The 20,442-nt window shown below is 33.8% G+C and overlaps 1 protein-coding gene and 1 non-coding gene across 7 annotated transcripts in view; one reads left to right on the plus strand and one right to left on the minus strand.

Moving 5' to 3' along the window:
• The window catches only part of PUM2 (pumilio RNA binding family member 2), an 89,056-nt gene that overhangs the window by 26,569 nt on the left and 42,045 nt on the right, over positions 1–20,442 (plus strand). For all 6 annotated transcript variants that reach the window (XM_071221578.1, XM_024552492.3, XM_024552495.3 and 3 more), the window contains 7 exons: positions 2,481–2,589; positions 7,282–7,469; positions 8,036–8,205; positions 11,076–11,346; positions 11,599–11,692; positions 15,688–15,813; positions 18,721–18,863. In XM_071221578.1, the coding sequence (XP_071077679.1) occupies positions 7,290–7,469; positions 8,036–8,205; positions 11,076–11,346; positions 11,599–11,692; positions 15,688–15,813; positions 18,721–18,863 (984 nt within the window). In that variant the 5' untranslated portion in view covers positions 2,481–2,589; positions 7,282–7,289. The remainder of the gene's footprint in view (positions 1–2,480; positions 2,590–7,281; positions 7,470–8,035; positions 8,206–11,075; positions 11,347–11,598; positions 11,693–15,687; positions 15,814–18,720; positions 18,864–20,442) is intronic.
• On the minus strand, positions 3,449–3,580 carry LOC112298183 (small nucleolar RNA SNORA51). Its single transcript, XR_002974104.1, has one exon. It is a non-coding gene; the product is annotated as a small nucleolar RNA SNORA51 (small nucleolar RNA).

The raw sequence follows: 20,442 nt of genomic DNA on the forward strand, positions 1-20,442 counted from the left end.
TAGTCCTTTTAACTTATTCTTGGTCATCAGCTAGTAGTTTCTCTAAAAGTATTTGAATCAGTGGCTAAACTGTCATAGAAAGCTGTTTCTAGAATAATGGTAATGCCTTTGCTAGAAGTATTAATTTTATTAACTACTAAATTATTTTCCTGTGCATGATAACTTAGAAATGTTTGCAAAACTAAGAGCTGTTCATAGCACGCACAGTGTTTGGCAGTAAGTGGGCACACTGGATTGGTGCTTGACGTAGATTTTTCCCCATAGTTGGGCAGTTCGCATTTTAAAGCAGTGATCTGTGACTAAGGCACTACATGGAACCTTATCCCAAAAAGCTTTGATAGTCTCCTTAAAGAGATTTTACAATACCTAATACCTCAGAAGATTAGTTTGTTTTAGCCACTGCTATGTCTGTGATAAATGCTTCTGTGAAATTGTTACTACTTTATTTTTGATTCCTTATTTTCTTACTGATACTGTAACATTTTTCTTCATGAAGTATGGGATAAAAGCATTTCTTCATTGTCTATTTGCCATTTTCTTCCTGAAATAGCTCATTTACACAGTATTTTTAAGGGATTAACTTAGGCTTTACTATGAATAAATGTTCAATCATTAAAATATATTTAAGTACAGTGTTTTAGTATTACTGGCTTTGTTTTTTGTTTCCATATTTGCATGAAACTTTTATTGTGAGAGTTTTAAAAACTGAAGGATAGAGACATTTTACTGGGATCCTTGTTAGAGGAGATTATTGTTTAAAAATCTCTAAACTTTAAATACATATTATTTGTAACCCAGGCAGCTCTGAACATGGAAAAACTTATCTTTTTTTAAATAGTAGAAGTTAGTTACCTTTAAAAATGAAAATTTAAAAAGATCTGTAGATTAGAAACATGCCCAAATTGAACTTTTCCCACTTTCTTCAAAGCAACTTCTTCTATTTTGTTGTTTTTTAGTTAGTAGTACCACTATTCACCTTGTTACTAAAATTTTAAAGTTTTATCCTTTTTATCACACCCCTCGCCCTGATTGCATTCATATTTTATAGACTTCTGAATGTTTCTCAAGTCCATTTTATTTTCTTGGTTCTTTTTGACAGTACCATTTCAGTTCTTGTCATATTTGCCCTGTTATATTGTATCTTCTGAACTGATGATCTTGCCTCTAGTATTTCCATTATTCTTAAAACTTACATCTTGAGTTGTTTTCTAGAACACATTGTCACTCTTGCCAACCTCTCTTAATTCTCTTAGGCTTCAATGTAATGTGCAATTTCTTTGGCATGTCTTCAAGGTTCCTAATAATCTGACCTAGATAGCTCCACCAGCATCAACTTTGACCTTCCTGCATCTATTCCTCTATCTTACACCCTGTTCCACACACACTATTCATTTTCTCAAGTTGTGCATTGGTTTATGATTTACTTTGTCTTCCTCACCTTCCACTCACACTTTGAACCTCCAACACACGCAGTCTTCTCTCGCAGACCAAATTCAGCTTTTACTGTTTACTATGTTTCTGCATTCTTTAAAGATAAGGTCTCCCTGCCTGTAAGGAGGGAAACACAGATAATTTAGTGTGTGGTCATAGAAGTATATACAGGTTTAGTCAAGAGCACTGAAAGACTGGGCTGGGAGGGATGGTAGTGTGGCAAATGCTTATTTAAAATGTCAAATGCACATCTCAGAAAACCAGTCTGTTCTTTTCAAATAAACATATCCCCAGGGCACTTCCGGATTGTCAGGAAGGTAAAGAGGAAAGACCTGGATGAATATTAGAAGTATCATTAGGAATTGGCCAAATGTACATTTTGAGTAATCAGTGAATGGTTGTATCAACACAACTTTTATGTTAATGTGTGTATGTGCAATATAGGATAGATAGAGCACAGAGCTTTGAGATTGTTATCTCAAGAGTATTTGAGGATCTTTTCTTTATGTCTTTTCTACTATCTATAGCTACCTGATTTGGAATTGATAGGTTATTAGTATTCAGGACCTAGGAAGAGTAGTGAGGTTCACTTCCATTGATTAAGTGAAATAAGAATGAAAATATATTTTCCATCAGGGAAGCTGTGGGATAGGTGATCCAAGAGCAGTATTTGGAAGTAAAGGAAAACTTTTATCATTATATAAATATTTCCATTGTACTTGTATTAATACGAGTTAGAAATTTAGTAAATCTTTTGAAAATTTTATAAAGAAAATCAGTGGCACTCAACCAATAAGTATTTTGAGAAATGTTGAATATTGGGAAAAATTTGATGTTGAATTTGATTTATGTTTAGATCTAGAATTATTAGAGCCAGTAAGTAGGAAGTTATTTTCTTATTGAGACAAATTAGGTAATAGGTCACTCTGAATTTTTATTAGCATTAAAACTAACTTGTACATATTGGTGGTAAGTTTGCTTTCCTCTATTTATTAGTTCTTTGTAATTAGAATAAAGTTTAAATGTAATATTTTTCTCCTTCCAAATAGCTTTTGCCTACCAAAAAGTTTTGGGAACCTGATGATTCAACAAAAGATGGACAAAAAGGCATATTTCTTGGGGATGATGAATGGAGAGAGACTGCTTGGGGAACTTCTCGTAAGTTTTTGGTGTATGTGTGAGAATTGTGAATTTATTAAAACCCCTGCCTACTCCCAGACACTAGTTGGAAAAAAAATTGTGATGTTTGTGTTGATGATTTATTTCATTAATCATTATAATGCACATTTTCATATGTAAATTGACCCTTATTTAATGGTCCACTTATTGATTAGAAGTACTTGTCACAATAAGATTTTATTAAGTTTTTATTTGAAGTGAAAACTGATTATAAAATTCTGAATTTCCATTAAAATAGAGAATACATTAACTGTATGAATTTTAAATTGTATTACAGGACAGTGACTGATTTATCTAGTTGTAGTTCAGTCTACATTCATTACACATGAGCCACACCCAGAAAGAATGTAAATGTCCTTACTATGGTAGAATTCCCAGAAAAGGGAGCAGACTTTGAATACTTTGATATCGGTAAGTAGTGGAAAGAGATGTAGGTAAAAGAAAGAAACTTTTAAGAGAAAAGGAACTGGTGTGTAAGGAGTATAATTCACAGGAGTGAAAATATTTATTGGTAAGTTAAAGAGCGTAGTTATATTCTTAAAATAATACTGATTATACTTTTAAATGTTTCTGATCAGTGAAATTTGAGAGATGTACACATGAAACTATCAACATGTATTTTACTGATAACTTTTCTCTTTTTATAACTGAGTTTTTAATGCAGCTTGCTAAAGCTATAGAAAATGACTAAAGTAACATAAAAACAAATTTGTGGTTGATAATTATCAAATCAACCATACATTGTGAGTATAAATGACGAGGTGGTTCCTTATTCTCTAAATCATTAAGATACATTAAAAGATTTTAATGTCCTTTGTACTTTTTTTTCCCCCCTCTTCCATGTCCCCCCATTCACAATACAGACCAGGCAAAGGGCCTGGGCTGAGGTGTATATGGGGTGGGTTTATTCTGCCTCCTCTTTCTGTACAGGTAGTGTAAGAACGCAGCCTGTGGTAAGCACTGGGAGGCCTAATGTCCTTTGTACTTTTAAATGAAACTAAAATAATAACACAAAAGTTAGGAAATGCTAGAAAATTTTAGCCATTAATGCTCTATTTTTTTTTTCTTACTCTTTTTTGTTAATCCTCACGCAAGGACGTGCTTATTGATTTGAGAGGGGAAGAGAAGGGAAGAAACATTGATGCAAGAGAGAAACATGAATTACTGTATTTTGCTGTGTATAATGTGTTCCCATGTTTTTGGCCCACACTTTTAGGGGAAAAAAGTTTCGTTTTATTTTTTCAATTAAGTTTTTTATTTATTTATTTGTATTTAGATACTTGTTTTCTTGTATTCTAAAGGAATCTTAGCAATTATTTTTGAACATATTATGGTACAAGAAATTTTATATAACATAATTACAAAACACAAGAACAGATAGATACAAGGTATTTCAGGTACTACCCATATATAATGCACATCCTTATTTTTCTCTCAAAAATTTGGGCCAAAAAAGTGGACGTTACACAAGACAAAATATGGTAGTTGTCTGTGATACAAGTCCCAGTCTGGATGAGCTCACAACCTAGGTATGTGCCCTGACTAGGAATCAAACTGTGGCCTTTCAGTTTACAGGACAACACTCCACCCAGAAGAGCCACACCAACCTGGGGCTCTTTCGTGATAGTGGTTTGAACTTTAGTTTCAGGTGTATAGTGTTGTGGCTAGACAATCATATACTTTACAAAGTGGTGCCCCCAATATTTCAAGAACGCAACTGGCACTGTACGTCATTATTACAGTATTGTTGACTGTTTTCCCTGTCCTGTACTCTAATCCCAGGACCGTTTTGTGACTGCCTGTTCATAGTTCTTTGTCCCTTCACCTTTTTCACCCAGCTCCTCAACCCCCTCCTCCCTGGCAACCATCACTATGTTCTCAGGCAATTAGTACTCTTTACATTTAAAACTGAAAAAGATTGAAAGCTTTGGTAACCACTAATGTAGACTAAAATTTCCTTAAAATAATGGTAATTTTCTTTGAGTTCAACCAATATGGTGATGTATTCTGAAACAGAAATAGATGAGATTATGATCCTTGCCCTCAAGGAATTTTTTTTCCTGGATTTTAATCATCATGTATTAGATTAAACTTTTAATTTAGAATTTTCAGTTATTTGGACCGAGATACATTTTTCCTACAAAAGGCACTTGTTTTGCTATAAGTCACGTGCTTGAAAACTTGGTTGATAGACATGTTTTGATTTTTGTTTTGGGGGTTGGATGATTAATTACTTCACTTACTAGAATCAAGTATTTTTTAAATCATTCTAAAGCAGAACACCTTGAGCACAACATACATTCCCTGTGATTCTTTTTAACATCAAATTTATAATTTTACTTAATTCCCTTATACCACTCTCTCTAACTTAACTTTTTTTGTTGTATGGATAAAATTTAGAAGATGAATATTAGTTTTTACTAGGACACATGAGAAATGAATTACTTTATTTACTGAACATTGATTGCCAAGCATGTACAAATATGAGTAACACATTCCTATTTTAAAGGAATTGTTGTTCTAAGAAAGATTTCTTTCCATTACTACAGGAAACTAATCATATGCATACTTTCTTCTCAGCCAACTGAACTACTTATGATTGTTAATTTCATTTTGTTCTGGCACCTCCAGACCTTTGAACATGCTTGTCTCTCTTAACCGAAATGCTCTTTCCACCCTCAACTTCACCAATTTTGGGGGTCTTTTTCCTCCCACTTAACTCCTGTCCTTTGGGATTCACTCTTAAAAGTGGGAGGGATTAATACCCCTTCTATTCTCTCTTTTTTTTTTTTTTTTTTTTTTTAATAATCTTCATTCAAGGACATGCTTATTGGTTTTAGAGACAGGGAGAGAAACATGGATCAGTTACTTCTGGTATGCCCCCTAACCAGTCAAACTGGCAACCGAGGCATGTGTCCTGCCTGGGAATCCAACTCATGACCTTACGGTTTATGGGAGCTCCAGCTAGCTGAGCCACACCAGCCAGGGCTGTTTTATTCTTACAATACACTAGACTGTTTTTATTGAAGCACTTTTACTCTATTATGACTCCCTTCTATTAAACCTATAATCTTTGAGGCCAGGGGCTGTTTTGATATTCTTGCATATGAGAGACAGTAAATCAGTATTTGAACTGGGCGAATAAGTGGGTGAATGAGCAAATAAAAAATAGTGACTGATTTCTCATGGATAAAGGTACTAAAATAGGAATGTTTTACTATGATTTAATGAAAGTAGCAATCATTTTTAAATTATTATAGTTAATAAAATGATGATAGTACCTGTGTGATATAGTTCAGCCCTTTGAGGACTAGACCTAATACTGAGTGTTGAACATGTTCACAAAAACGTCAGAGGTAGTTGACAGCCTCTTGGTTCAGTAGAAAAAAACTTTCTGTTGGCAAATCTCTGTGAATGTTGCCTCAAATGTTTTATTATATTTATATTCCATTTACTCTCAGATCTTAAATACTGCCTTTTCTTCTGTCACAGAAATATATAGAAAAGGTACTTGTACTAGATGAATAATTTTTTGTTAAATAAAAATAAATGGAAGACCTAAGCTAAAATAGAAGGGGTATTTTAAAATATTCTTAAGGTTATACTCACTTCTACACCAAGAATAGGAAATTCTGTGTTATAACTAGTTTTTTCAAACTTAATGTTTGTGTTCATAGCAGTAGCATGTGTTCTGCATCTGTCAGGACATAGCTGTGAGCCTGAGAAGTGCCTGTGCCAATTTAGGAGGAGTTACCTTTATTCTAGAATTGATCTCTGAAGGGTTTTGTTTTGAAGTATTAGAATCACTAAAAGAACTTACTTTTCAGTTATAGTTGACATACAGTGTAATATTAGTTTCACGTATACAACATAATGATTAGACATTTATATAACTTACAAAGTGATCGCTCCAATGAACCTATTACCCACCGACACCATATATACTTACTATGTTGTTATTGACTATATTCCGTATGCTGTACTTTACATCCCCATGACTACTTTTACAACTGGCAATTTGTACATCTTAATCTTTATACCCTTTCCACCCATTTTCCCATCCCTCCCTCCCATCTGGCAACCATCAATTTGAAGAACCTTAATTTTTTTTTAATCCTCACTTGAAGACATGTTTATTGATCTTTAGAGAGAGAGGAAGGGAGGGAGAGAGAGAAACATCTGTGTGAGAGAGAAACATCGATCGGTTGCCTCCTGTACGCACCCCGACCTGGGATCTAACCCGCAACTTAGGTATGTGCTCTGACCCCAGGCATCGAGCCCGCAACCTTTTGGTATACAGGAGGAAGCTCCGATCATCCAAGCCACCCAACCAGGGCTGAAGAACCTGTATTTTTTAATAAGATATTTATGGGCAACTGAGCTTTCAAATTAATGTTTCTTCATTGACCTTTTTGGTTGACCTTTTTTTTTTTTTTTTTTTTTTTAAACAGGCTTTTACCTGTTCTTTACCAAATGGCTCTTTATATATGGATTATCAAGACATGTGCCCAGGCCAGTGAATCTCAACAGAATAAAGAGCTTTTTATAAAGATTATAATAACATTAAAAATAAAACAGTATACTTATTTTTCTTACTTTGGTGTATTAATTTGTGTAAGTGACATTTGGTTAAAAGTACAAATATGTAATGACATTCTTTCTTCCAAACAGACCATTCAATGTCCCAGCCTATTATGGTACAGAGAAGATCTGGACAGGGTTTTCATGGAAACAGTGAAGTAAATGCAATACTGTCTCCGAGGTCAGAAAGTGGAGGCCTTGGCGTGAGCATGGTAGAATATGTGCTAAGTTCTTCTCCTGCTGATAAATTGGATTCTCGATTTAGGAAGGGAACTTTTGTAAGTATTTTGAATAAAGAAATATTTAGTAATTGCTCAGTGGTTATTTGGTGATCTTTAAATCAGTTTATTTTTCTGGCCCTTCTTGAGCTAAAGGAAATTGTGTAGCTAATAGTGCTCTTACTGCCTTCTCTTGGCCACTTCTTGAAATACATGGAACAGTAGAACCACTGGGAATATGCATATTCTTAACCATGTTACAAAAATCAAACTATAGTAATTATGGTACATAATTTGCATGATTAAAATTGCTTATTTGTGGTGGTGCTTAATCTGAAAGTAACTAAACAAAACCATATATGCATTAAATAGCATTTTAATCTCACTTGTGGTGTTACTGCTTTTCTGGCACCGCTATAGTTAAGGTTGCCTTAGCCCTTCTGTTATAAATCATTGGTTTGTACTCAAATTTTGGCCTTTGATAAATTAGTTGGCTACAAAATTAAAGTAAGATTCAATGTGTTTATTGTTTACATGCACCGTAGTGCAGTGTTAGGTCACCTTATGGTGCCCTTTTTTGTGTGTTCTGTTCAGTATTCAGAATCAAACAGATTCTTTTTCCTTAGGGCACTAGAGATGCTGAAACAGATGGACCTGAGAAAGGAGATCAAAAAGGCAAGGCTTCTCCATTTGAGGAGGACCAAAACAGAGATCTTAAACAAGGAGATGATGATGATTCTAAAATAAATGGCAGAGGTTTGCCAAATGGAATGGATGCCGATTGCAAAGATTTTAAGTAAGAGTTTAACTTTCTCAAGAAGAAAAGCATATCTCTTTAGGGATGTTACTATTAGCTGATGTGACTGATGTAGACATTTTTTCAGTTTTGGTTTATTTTATTTCCCTTTGTACCTTGTGTTAATTTGGAGAAAGATTAATTTTTATATGAAATATTAGTTAATGATTATGAGCCATTGTTTTAAAAAAAATAATTCTTCAAAACATTCTCTCAAATAATGCATTCCATTGAAGGAGTAATGTTAGAAGCTGTTGTTACCTTCCTGCTTAATATGGTACTCTCAATTTTAACTTTTTCTGCCCTGCTAAAATCTAGTGAACTTTTAGAGTGGTTTTTCCTGGACAACTTCTTAGGGTTGCTCTTGAGCAGCTTTCTGTGGAATTTCCTCTTTTTACCCCTGTATTATATCTCCTACCCCCCATTTAACTCTTAATCTTGGGAATGAGGAAACAATTAATTAGCTCTTAGGATTTGTGGCCTTTATATGAGTTTGTGCTAATACTTAACATTCCTGAAATTGGGAGGTGGGGAACATATTAGAGACTTCAAAGAGTTAGATTTAACCTCAGAATTCTGTAAGTTGTAACTTTTTAGTTGTCTTTATGGTATTTTCTTCTAGCCTTTGGTCTTAGATTAAGCAAAGCACCTCTGTCTAAATATTATGGAGTTGTTTCTTCATACTTGATTTCCTATACTTTATAGTTCAGTAGTCTGATGCTTTGGGGCCTGTACCTGAAAATGAGCCATTTCTTTGAGATTTTGTGAACCATGGAATCTCAGTTAACTGAATATAGGTACATATGGGTGATAGGCTTTTATATTCATTGCCTTGAATTACCAAAAGCAGAACAACAGTGGCTCTTAAAAAGCGTCATTTATATTTTTCTAAGTGCAAAAAAGCATCCAAAATCAGTAAACCTCTTTTGACAAGAAATAAAATTAATGCTGGTCAGTTTGTTTTAGAACCTTATCTTGATTTTGTCCTTCTGCTGTTACCTAATCTAAGTTTTGGTCAAGGGCATACATTTAAAACTGAGCTGATTATAGACCCTTGACAGCATCCATTTATAATTGAAGTGTTAATCCACCATTAACTATAGCAAGAAAAGAGCACCACTGGCAGCACAGTGACTTTCTTCTGTTGTATCCTGTACTTTCTGCTGCATTAGAGTTGTTTTGTACAAAAGGCTATACTTGTCCATATTAGTATAGCTTTACATGATTGGCATTTTAATTTTATTTCTAAAGTTTGGAGTGTATTTAAATTGTTTATGAATTACTTTTGATACAGTATTGTATTTGACAGTGTAAAAACATTTTAAACTAATAACCATGGCCATGCGGTCACTATGCTGCATATTGTTAACGTGTAGTGTACATTAACTGATCAATCATCAATATATACATTACAGGAGTAGAAAGAACTGAAAGGAATAAGTTTCAACTATAGCAGGCTGTCTTTTTTTTTTTTAATTGGCTGTTTTAAATAGCATTCTTTCCATTTTACTTTCCCCAGTGTATGCTGAGTGAAAAACCTCTGGAGTATTTCCATGAAAAATTAGGCATGGTTAAAGGGGAAAGGAGTTTGAAATTTATTCTAATGTATGTACAGTGGTTGATTTTTAAATACAATGTGTAAGTTCACGTAAATATCTTGGAAGTAACTCTTATAATTCCATAATTGTGTTGCAAAAAGTTCTGTGTTAGACAATTTATCCCACTGTAAAGTACCTGAGGTGCGGGCAGAGTTAAGTAGGTGTTACAAGTGGCATTGAAAGCCAGAGAAAGCAGCTATTGCTATTTATTTAATGCACTTGCATACGTACATACTGTGAACGCATGGTTCCTCAAAATAAAACTAACTTCTTCTGAGGGAAGGATCTTATATAAAATATTTCTGTAGAAGAAAACAGAGTATAAATGAGGATTGATTATGTCTAGAAATAAAGTAAAAATAAAGTGTAGACCACGAGGGATTTTTTTTTTTTTAAAGAGTCATTGCTTAATATTTAGTCCAATGGTAATTCTTCTTCTTCTTTTTTTTTTTTTTTTTGGAAAGTTAAGAAGGCTAGTCAGAAAAGTATTTTTTATAAATATGACAATTTTCATTTCTTTCTGATTTGATTAAACTGGAACACTTTGATATTATAAAGATGATAATGTCATACGGGGTTTTCACACACAGGTTTTTTGTTGTTGCTGTCCCTGTTAGTTGGAACCACGATATCATCTCTTTAGTCTCCTCAGTAAGGAAACTGAAGCCTGGATGATGAAATGATTTGCTCAAAATCATACTCAAGAGTTAGGAGTCACCCTTTTGTCTTAGTTCAACTCCCTTTTTTCTATTGTATTCTACATCTTACACCCTTAAGTCATGAAGGCCATAGGCTCTTTCGTGGCCAGTTTGTTTCTGAAATGTTACTGACAGGCTATCGTGGCAAAATTATGTGCTGCTGGCAGGCAGGACAGGAGTATGGGGGTCAGCTTCAGTGTTGGGCTTTCCCATGTTTGTCACTTTTTGCTGTTTGTACCTACTATTCATTTTGTCTTATGATTTGAGAAAAAAAGTTTTTAGGTAGTCTAAGCTCTAAGTTGTGGTGTTGGCTAATTTTCTTATCTATAAAATTAAGTTACATCTTTATGCTCTTCAAATTGGGGAAAATATTCATTAATAATTTTTAAAAATGAAACCATGTCAGTTCTTGAGAAGAATTTAGATTAGAAAAAAAAATACTATGAAGTGAAGTGGTTATGCCTAATTTGCTCTCTGTTTTACAGCCATTTATTTTTTCTGGTTTTTCTACTTTCTCCTTTCAACTTTTGACTTGTTATTTTACTTATAATACCTTTCTGTTTTCTTTATACAGTCGTACTCCAGGAAGTCGTCAAGCCTCTCCAACTGAAGTAGTTGAACGCCTGGGCCCCAGTAATAATCCCCCAGAAGGACTGGGGCCTCTTCCTAATCCTACAGTTAATAAACCACTTGTTGAAGAATTTTCAAATCCTGAAACTCAGAATCTGGATGCCATGGAACAAGTTGGTCTGGATTCCTTACAGTTTGACTATCCTGGTAATCAGGTACCAATGGACTCTTCCGGAGCTACAGTAGGCCTTTTTGACTACAATTCCCAGCAGCAGGTAAATAAAGCATGCCTCTCCTTTAAAGAAGCTCCTCTTAACTGTAGTGGTGTAGCCTAGAGTGCTATGAGGCATCGATAGCAGTGTTTTTGAACACTTAATGTTTTATTGAGTAAGATGTTCTTGTAGTTGAGAAGGTGATTCAAATTAGTTTTAAAATAATTCTATTTCCAGTTTTCTAAATATTTCTAAAATAGAATATTTTTGTAATGCTTCGACACTAATCTTTGTATTAAATATTTTCCCTGATAGCTCTTTCAAAGGACTAATGCACTAACAGTTCAACAGCTAACTGCAGCTCAACAGCAGCAATATGCATTAGCCGCAGCTCAGCAGCCACACATAGGTGAGTCTTTACAAGTTTGCATTTTGATTACCCTGATAGAAAATTCTGTGTTAAAGTGTTTAGATGTTTTATTTTTCTTTTATGGAATGGTGTTATTTCATTACTTGTTGAAACATCTCATTGAGATCAAAGATTAATAGATTATATGGCAGGAGTAAAGATTTAGGAGGGAAGAACTATTTCTGATTATTATTTGTATCCTTGGTTAAATAAAAATCTGACTCAGTGGAAGCTGTCAGCACATAAGTTTTTTTTTCCACAATGTGAAGTTGAGAGAGTCAAACCCTTGGAAATTCAAATGTAATTATTTGTGTCCATTATCAAACCAGAATGTTGGTTTTTGAAATGGTTTAAAAATAGAAATCCCAAGAAAATGTTTAAAAATATTTTTTTCTTCATTAAGGTGTTTGACCTTTAGTCTTTAATGTGAGTTACTACAGTGACACATTTGTGAGCTGCTAGAGGTCAAGTATGTGTTGTCTGTGTTGGGGTTTTTAAGTTGCAAAGAGAGTACAAAGGTTCCGCAGCTCTACCTTACATAATTGTTGTACTGTAGCCAAACCAGCAATATGACATTGATAAATATTCTTGTATAGTTTTATGTCATTTTATCACATGTGTAGATTCATGTAACCATTTTTATGCCCATCTGATTTTGGCTAACCTTGCTTTATTTCCTAGTTCGAAAAGTTGTGGTACTCCAACATCAGATCTCTGGAAGGCGGGGGATATGCTATGTTGGTTTTTTTCCCTTGACTTTGTATTGTTCTCCAAGAGGCTTCCTAGGACCCAGATTTTATTTTTGGTTTTAATCTAAGATAACCACGTGTTTCTAGATGACTTCTAATAGCAGCATGTATGCTGGGCCTGCTTCTTTTCTCTTTCCCCCCAGCCTCCCTTATCCCTGTACTTAGCCCTTCCCTCTCTTTCTTAGAAATGTATTGACTTTTTGTCTGTTCATGGGTCAGCATACTTTCTAGTTCTGGAGGCTTTGTGGTATGTTTTAATATGTGGCAGGCTAGTACAGTCATTACTGCTCTTATTCTTTGAGTTTTAAGTTTTCTGTCCTTACTTATGAGCTTAAAATTCACTTATTTTACTTCCAGAAGATCAGGTTAAAATTATATTTTATTTTTTTAAGATTTTATTTGTCTTCGAGGGAGGGAGGGAGGAAGAGAGGGAGAGAAATATCCATGAGTGAGAGAAACATAGGTTGCTTTTCACATGTCCCCAACTGTGGACATGACCCACAACCTAGGCAGGTGCCCTGTCTGAGAATTGAACCAGAGATCTTTTGGTTTGCAGGACAATGCCCAATCCACTGAGCCACACAATTCAGGGCTCAGGGTAAAATTGTAAATTAACTTAGGGCAAAATCAACATCTTTATGACATTAAATATTCTTATCTAGGACATGTATACATTTACATTTGTCCAGGTCTGCTTTTGTGTTATTGATGAGTGCTTTAAAATTTTTCTCATGTAGGTTTGCATTATTGATAAGTTCCTACGTATTTTATCTTTTGCTCTCATTTTAAACGGCCTTCTATTTCTTATTGTATCTTCAAATAGGTATCTGTGAAACTTCTGAATTAGTATATATTTAATTTTATGAATGATATTTTCTAATTGAATTATTCTTGTATAAAACTTCACTTTACCTCTCTTGACTGACAGCTGTTTAAAAGCGAGAGTGTGAGTAGATTCTCATACTCTAGACAGCAGTATAAATTGGTACAACTTTTCTGGATGATAATCTGGAAATGTGAATCAAGAATTTACATATATTTGCCCATTTAAGTGAATTTTCATAAGGATGTGATGATAATGCAGGAGACCTATATACTAAAAGAATAATAGCAGCATCTTTTTTGGCAAAAGACTGTGAGCCATCCAAATAGATATGCCTATACTAGACTGGTTACTCTGCAGCTATTAAAAAGAATGAACTAGATAGTATCTTTTGACATAGGGAACTGTGGTCAGTTGCCAAGTGAAAAAAATTGTCGTTAAAGTGCCATGATAGCCTAGAATATAAAATGTGTGAAAGAGTGTGTGTGTGTATGCTTTTAAAATGTTAGGATATTTATCTATACATGCATGCATATGTAAGCACAAGTGCAAACACATTATATATGTGTGCAAACATACGATATGTATCTGTATATGTGTATACACACAAGCATGTTATTGGTGTCTAATACGTGGTAAATATTTCTAAGTGGATCTGTGAGCTTAAAATACGTGTTTCTCCATTTTTTGGCAGAAGTTTCAATATATAGCCATTAGGTCAAACTAATTCCTTGTTTTTCACATATTTGAAACCTTACTTCATATCTGCTTTATAATGTAAGTATGGAGAGAGCTATATTAAAATCATTTCTAAAATTTAAAAAAAAAAATAGAAGTTTATTACCAACTGTCAGTAAAAGTTACATAAGGACTTTGGCTTTCCACTTTATATGCTCCAATTGTATTGCGTTTTTTCAAAAAATCTTTTTTAATCATAAAAATATTGATTATTAAAAAATTATGTTAATGGCTTTTAGGTTTTGCAGTGGTATGAGTAGAACATTAAAATACGAATACACCATTTGCCATTCTTGTGATAAGATAATTCATGAGACAGAAACCAGAGGAAAATCTTGAAACCTTTGATTTAGGGCATAGTTTAAGAATGTAACTAGCAATGGTATTTTAAATAATAAAAGGGTTTTTATTGTACCCTCTGTTTAAGTCTTATACTTCCTTCATTAAAAGCAGATTTTTGAAATGGCCATGTTGTGTCTGGGCATGAAATTAGTGTTGTGGGTTGTGTCCAGTATTTTATAAAATTAAATAGATTCCAGACATTAATAAAGACAAAAATAAATAGAAAATGGAGTGCATTGGAACTTTATAAGGATAAATATTTTTTTAAGATTATTGTGGTGTATATGTGTATATGGACATTAGGTCAATATGAATATTATTTCATATTAGGGTCACTCAAAATATTTGAAAACCACATCATAATAGAGTTAGAATTAAGTTTCTGAATCTTCAAGGTACATGCTTATTTTGAATGCTTTTTAAAAAGTTACTTCATGTTCATCTGCTTTTCTACCCATAGCCGCTTCCCTTAAGTATCTTTTAAACTTGAACTTTTTGTAGTTCCTTAACTTTAAACACATTCTTTTTCATTATTTCTTTACCTTCTACCTCTCTGAGTTATTTTCCAGAAGAAGCAACTCTAGCAGCACATTTTCAAAGTAATAATTTAGTAGCTTATGATAAAAGGTATACAGAGTGATTACTAAATACCAGTAATTTCTTCTCTGTAATAAGTACTGCAAATGAATATTTTACAAGTCTTTCTTAGCCTTTACTGAATCCTGACTGGCTATATATTCTCAGAACTGGGCTTCAATTTACTTTTCTGCTTAAAGCTTAGTAGTTTTCCTGTTGCTTTCAGGATAAAATCCAGGAAGTTTTTATTGGTCCTTGTTCTTTTTATAACTCCAGTTTTACTTTTTACACTACAGCCTCACTCCATCCTATGTATCCCTTCCAAAGCTTGTTAGATGCCCCTCCTTTCTTTGCCCATACCATTTATACTATATTCTAATTGCCACTTTCTTGTTTGTTTTTCTCACTAGATGGATTTGTCAGGGCAGATGATATCTGTTTTCCTTGCCATTAATCCGTAGCTCATAGTATGGCTTAATAAATATTGGATGAAAAACTGCTATTGAACAATACTAGTTCTAGTTCTAAACATTTATTGTGTGCCGGTACTATACAGTCATTTTGTACTCGGTATTCTATAAAGTATACCTATTTTATAAAAGAAGAACCTTATATTCAGGTTGCTACATGTCCAAGATCACTAAGAATTTAAACCATTATATACATTCTCCTCCTCCACCTCAAATTCAGAGTAGAAATGTTTTTATCTAATGAAGAAAATCATACTTTACATTTTCATTCATTGTTTCTCCCCTTTTTAAATATAGCTGGTGTATTCTCAGCAGGCCTTGCTCCAGCTGCATTTGTGCCAAATCCATATATTATTAGTGCTGCTCCTCCAGGGACCGATCCGTATACTGCAGCAGGATTGGCTGCAGCAGCCACATTAGCAGGTAACCTATTGTTCATCCTTGTTGCTTATTATGGATTTAGTTTTAATCTTGGTATATGCTTTATTTTGGTCTATTTGGGCAGTTTGAAGTTCTGGGAACAACTGAAACATTTATACAGAATGAGCTGAAGTTTCCAGAGAGTGAGTTTATTTTTCAGGGTAATGCTACAGGAGAAATGTAAGTCTGATAACTTTTCTCTTGTACGTGTAATCATTGGTTTACATTTTAGTTTTATAGTTTCAGAAATCTTACATTGCCACACAAATCTTCATTCTTGTGGCCAATCCATTACCCACAGAGACAATGCAAAGTAAAGTAATTTCTCAAAAAATAAACTGAGGTGCCCTGGCTGGTGTTGCTCAGGTGGTTGGAGTGTCATCCCGTAAACCAAAAGGTCACGGGTTCAATTGCCAGACAGGGCACATGCCTGGATTGCAGGTTTGGTCCCAGGTTAAGGCACCCATGGGAGGCACATGATCAGTGTTTCTCCCTTATATCAATGTTTGTTTCCCTCTCCCTCCCTCCTTCCCTTCCCCTCTCTCTGAAATTGATAAACATGTCTTCGGGTGAGGATTAAAAAACAAAACCAAAAAACTGGGGTGTTATAAATACCCAGGTCAGGGAGAGTATAAGGTAAAATGCTTCTGCAATCTTGAGAGTATGAGTATGTAAAAGTAAAGTTTATTTAGCAATGTTAAAATGTACAAGCAAGCTGGGGGTCAAAAGATGGGGTGGAGTTAGAAAGAACTTAATAAAAACTGTCAAACCCTGAAACCACCACTCAAAAACTGAAATAACACACCGAAACTATATAGTGTGATGTGTCAATTGTATTGCAGTAAAGCTGAGTAAAAAATTTTTCTAAACTGAAGCTGTATTATTGGAGAGTTGTGTGCCGGTTAGGCACAGTCTTACTGAGCAAAGCAATTTGCTGATATTCTATAGGGTTTTTGAGTGGAGGTGTTTTATTTTTGGTTAGTTGCAAAGACAGAAATTAGATCGTGTTAGGCATGGTTTGTATTGGTTACCAAAACAGGAACAGGGTGACTATCAGCCACAGGAAGTGTGTTCTCTGGAGTGTGTCTGACGATTGGCTGACTTTCTTAATTCCAGGTTGTCACTAATTTTTTTTTTTTTTTTTTTTTTTTTTTTTTTTTTTGTTCACTGAAGTGGATTGTCACTGACCAGTTAGACAGTTTTAAGACTTCTAGTAGTTACTTACTATCATAACTGTAGAATAGTCTTTTGTCTGGGAGTTTGAGGGCTTTTTTTTAATACTCGGGTTTAAGAAGTAACAAGTGTTAATTTCATATTCTTGTTTAATATCTTAGTTTGCAGGCTGAAACTAATCTGTCACATTTGGTAGTTTTTGATTCATATCTGCATGTGATTCCATAAGCATGTAAGCTTTTTTTTGTGTACCATTTAACTGGGTGTTAGTGTGTAAAGTGCTGGTATATCATTCATACAGGAAATTATTAACCTATTCAACTGAAAGAAGCAACTTTAAGAGGTCCTTAGTTTTGAGATGAGCATGCTAGTGATTCTGGACTTCAGCCTACTAAGACCAGTGCTATCTAGCAGAAATACAATGTAAGCCAGATAATGTAATTAAAAATTTTCTTTTAGCCACATTATAGAAGTGTAAAAAAAAAAAAAAGAAATTCAATGATGTTTGATTAAGCCCAACATCTAAAATATTATTTCAATATATTATCCATATTTTAAAATTATTAATGGATATTTTTACTTTTTTACTCAGCACATCTCAGTGCAGGCTATCCAACTTTATTAAGTAGCCACAAGCTGTTAATAGCTATTAATGCCTTCTGGCTACCGTATTTCTGACTCTTGTTTGACATTGTAGCCTTCCTTCATAAATCCTGTTTACTGTTCTAACAGTCCTTGTTGTAGACTGTGCTTAAACTATCGTTAGAAATATATTTTATTTTTAAACTTTTTAAAGCATTTCATTTGTATGATTCAGTGAATTTATACGGGGCTTTATTTTCTTCCAAAACAAAAATGAAACCAAGAATTTGACTTTTAAAAATCTACAAACTAACTATACTAAATTCCATATCAGTGGAATTTTAGGACATGTTTGCTGTGTCAGGAATCATGACATCTTGTTTATTAGTTTAATGGTGGGCTTATACATAATGCTATTTACTCTTCAGGAATCAAACATTGCCTTGAATTAAGCAAAATAGAGCAAGAACAATTCTATTTTTCCTAGTTTGCTTTCTTATGTCTATGTTCTTCTGTGCTTATATTAACTAGTTACTTCCTGTCTTAACTCACTGGTTCATTTTCCTAACCACATAAACCCTAATGTTTCATCTGTTTTCATGTTATTTTCAGTTGCCTTGTGAGAATTGTTACTAAGTCTATTTCAAATATGAAGAATATTTTAAAATTCAAGTATAGTTGTGTCAAGCTTGGTACCAGAATGTTCCCTGGTTTTATATTATAGGTTGCAAATCAAAAGATAAGAGTGTTTAATTTTCTTCTTGTAAATATTTTCAATAATCAGAAAATATTTATTAAGTGAATTGATTGTGGAGAATCTTACTGTTCTGTGGTGTCTAATGTCTTCTGAATAGATAATGTGTTTGCCAGGATCAAACCCATTAACTGGCATTCAGCAAATGTTGGATAGTTAAGAGTCCTGTCAATTCATTGTTCCTCTTAAGTTTAGCTTTACATCTCTATGTTAAGGCCACTGCCTCAGTCTTTACTCTCTTTCAATAATCAGTGCCTTAATGAGATTTTTCTCCCTAATAGACTAGGAAAAGCAAATGGGTATAGCAGGCATGAGTGGATAGACTATTGTAAGGACCTCTGCTCTGAGTCTTATGCACTGTCTTTTTTTTTTTTTTCCCCCACATGGGGTGTGGGGTTTAGGTCCAGCAGTGGTTCCACCTCAGTATTACGGTGTTCCGTGGGGGGTGTATCCAGCCAATTTATTTCAGCAACAAGCTGCAGCTGCGGCAAACAACACAGCAAATCAGCAAGCTGCATCTCAAGCTCAGCCTGGACAGCAACAGGTATAGGCCTGCCTTCATTCAGTTAACGCCTGAAGCCTCTTTGATATTCTTTGAGCTCCTTGTGGTCAAGATCTGTGTCTTTCTCTTTATTTTCTTCCATATGTGATATATAGCATAAACAGGGTGGGCAAAAGTAGGTTTACTGTGCCATTATGACATTCTTTTAAGTTAATAAAGCTATTATAATAATCATAACCTTTTTCCAGTTACGAACAACTGTGAACCTACTTTTGCAAACTCCTGTGTAGTTGGTGCACAAGTCTTGATTATATGATTGTTTTCTTTTTCTAATTTGTATTACATGAATTTAAAGATTAGGTTGTGTTCCATTTGGGTTGTAGAAAATTCCAGAAATTTCTACATTTCTTTTGAAATCTCTAGCAATTTTTAAATTTTCTTTACAGTTCCTAAAATGTGCTAATAATGTTCCTGTCAAAGTAATTGTCACTTCAATTTTTTTTTTTTAGTTTTCTTCCAGATATTTAAATTACTATTTTAAATATTAACTTTATATATTTCTGACCAGAAAAAGAAGATTACTGGGTACTTTATAGGTTAGATTTAATTTCTTCAAACAAAACGTTTATCACAAAGATTTTAAAAAATTTTTAACCACTTTCCTAGAACTATTTTGGTAGATGTAAAAACTACTGATAAATACCAGATTTCTGGCTGTGAAATTCAGTATGTTTATACCAAAGAAGCAAGTTAATGACAAGTATAGTGTTACTTAGTTAGCAGTTAAATTTTATTCTAAATTTCCTTGAGTATAGAGGGTGCAGCACAAATAATGCCCATTTTTTATTACAAAATCTTTTATTATGAAATCATATGTAATTCTGTAACATAACAATATCACACTCAGGCACACCATATGACATTTAAGGTGGTGTGTTCAAGTTAAAACTATAAATTATTACACCCGTATTACTACCCCACTAACCACACTCAAGCAGGCCTTACTTCTGCTGGACCCTGCAGTTTAATACTATATTGATGTTCTGTTGATGCTGTTTTTTGGTTCAGTCCTTGTTGATACAACATCCTTTAATAAATTATCTTTTAATATATTAATTTTTTGTCGTCTTTAGGCATACGTAAAGATACCACACTCCTGAATAATACACCTGCATGTGATGCTCTTACAATGAATCCCCTTACTCTGAATTACTTAAATACTTATCTTTGTGAACTTAATGTATATACTTGTGTATAACCACTGAAACAACTATGTATCACGAAGTAGTTAAACTTGACCAGCCTTAAAAGTTTTCACCTCGTGGTGGTGTAATCTTTTGTTCTTTTATTCACCCCAAGGTTTTACTCTGTAAAGCAACTTTTGCTCACCTTTATTAAAGCTTCTGAATTCTGGAAACTTGGTTCAATTTGAAGTTTTCACTCTACTATAGTCTCATAACAGACTAACCGAATAATGATACTTTATTTCCTTAAGCTTCCTGTGTTTCAGTTTTCAGCCTTAAAGAATAATAAAACCTAAGCAAAATTTTTGTCTTCATCTAAAACTTTGCCATATACTCACCCACTCCCATTAAATCTTTCTTTTTTTTGTAAGTTAAAG

The sequence above is a fragment of the Desmodus rotundus genome, chromosome 5 (genome assembly GCF_022682495.2).
Source record: "Desmodus rotundus isolate HL8 chromosome 5, HLdesRot8A.1, whole genome shotgun sequence".
Taxonomy (NCBI): domain Eukaryota; kingdom Metazoa; phylum Chordata; class Mammalia; order Chiroptera; family Phyllostomidae; genus Desmodus; species Desmodus rotundus.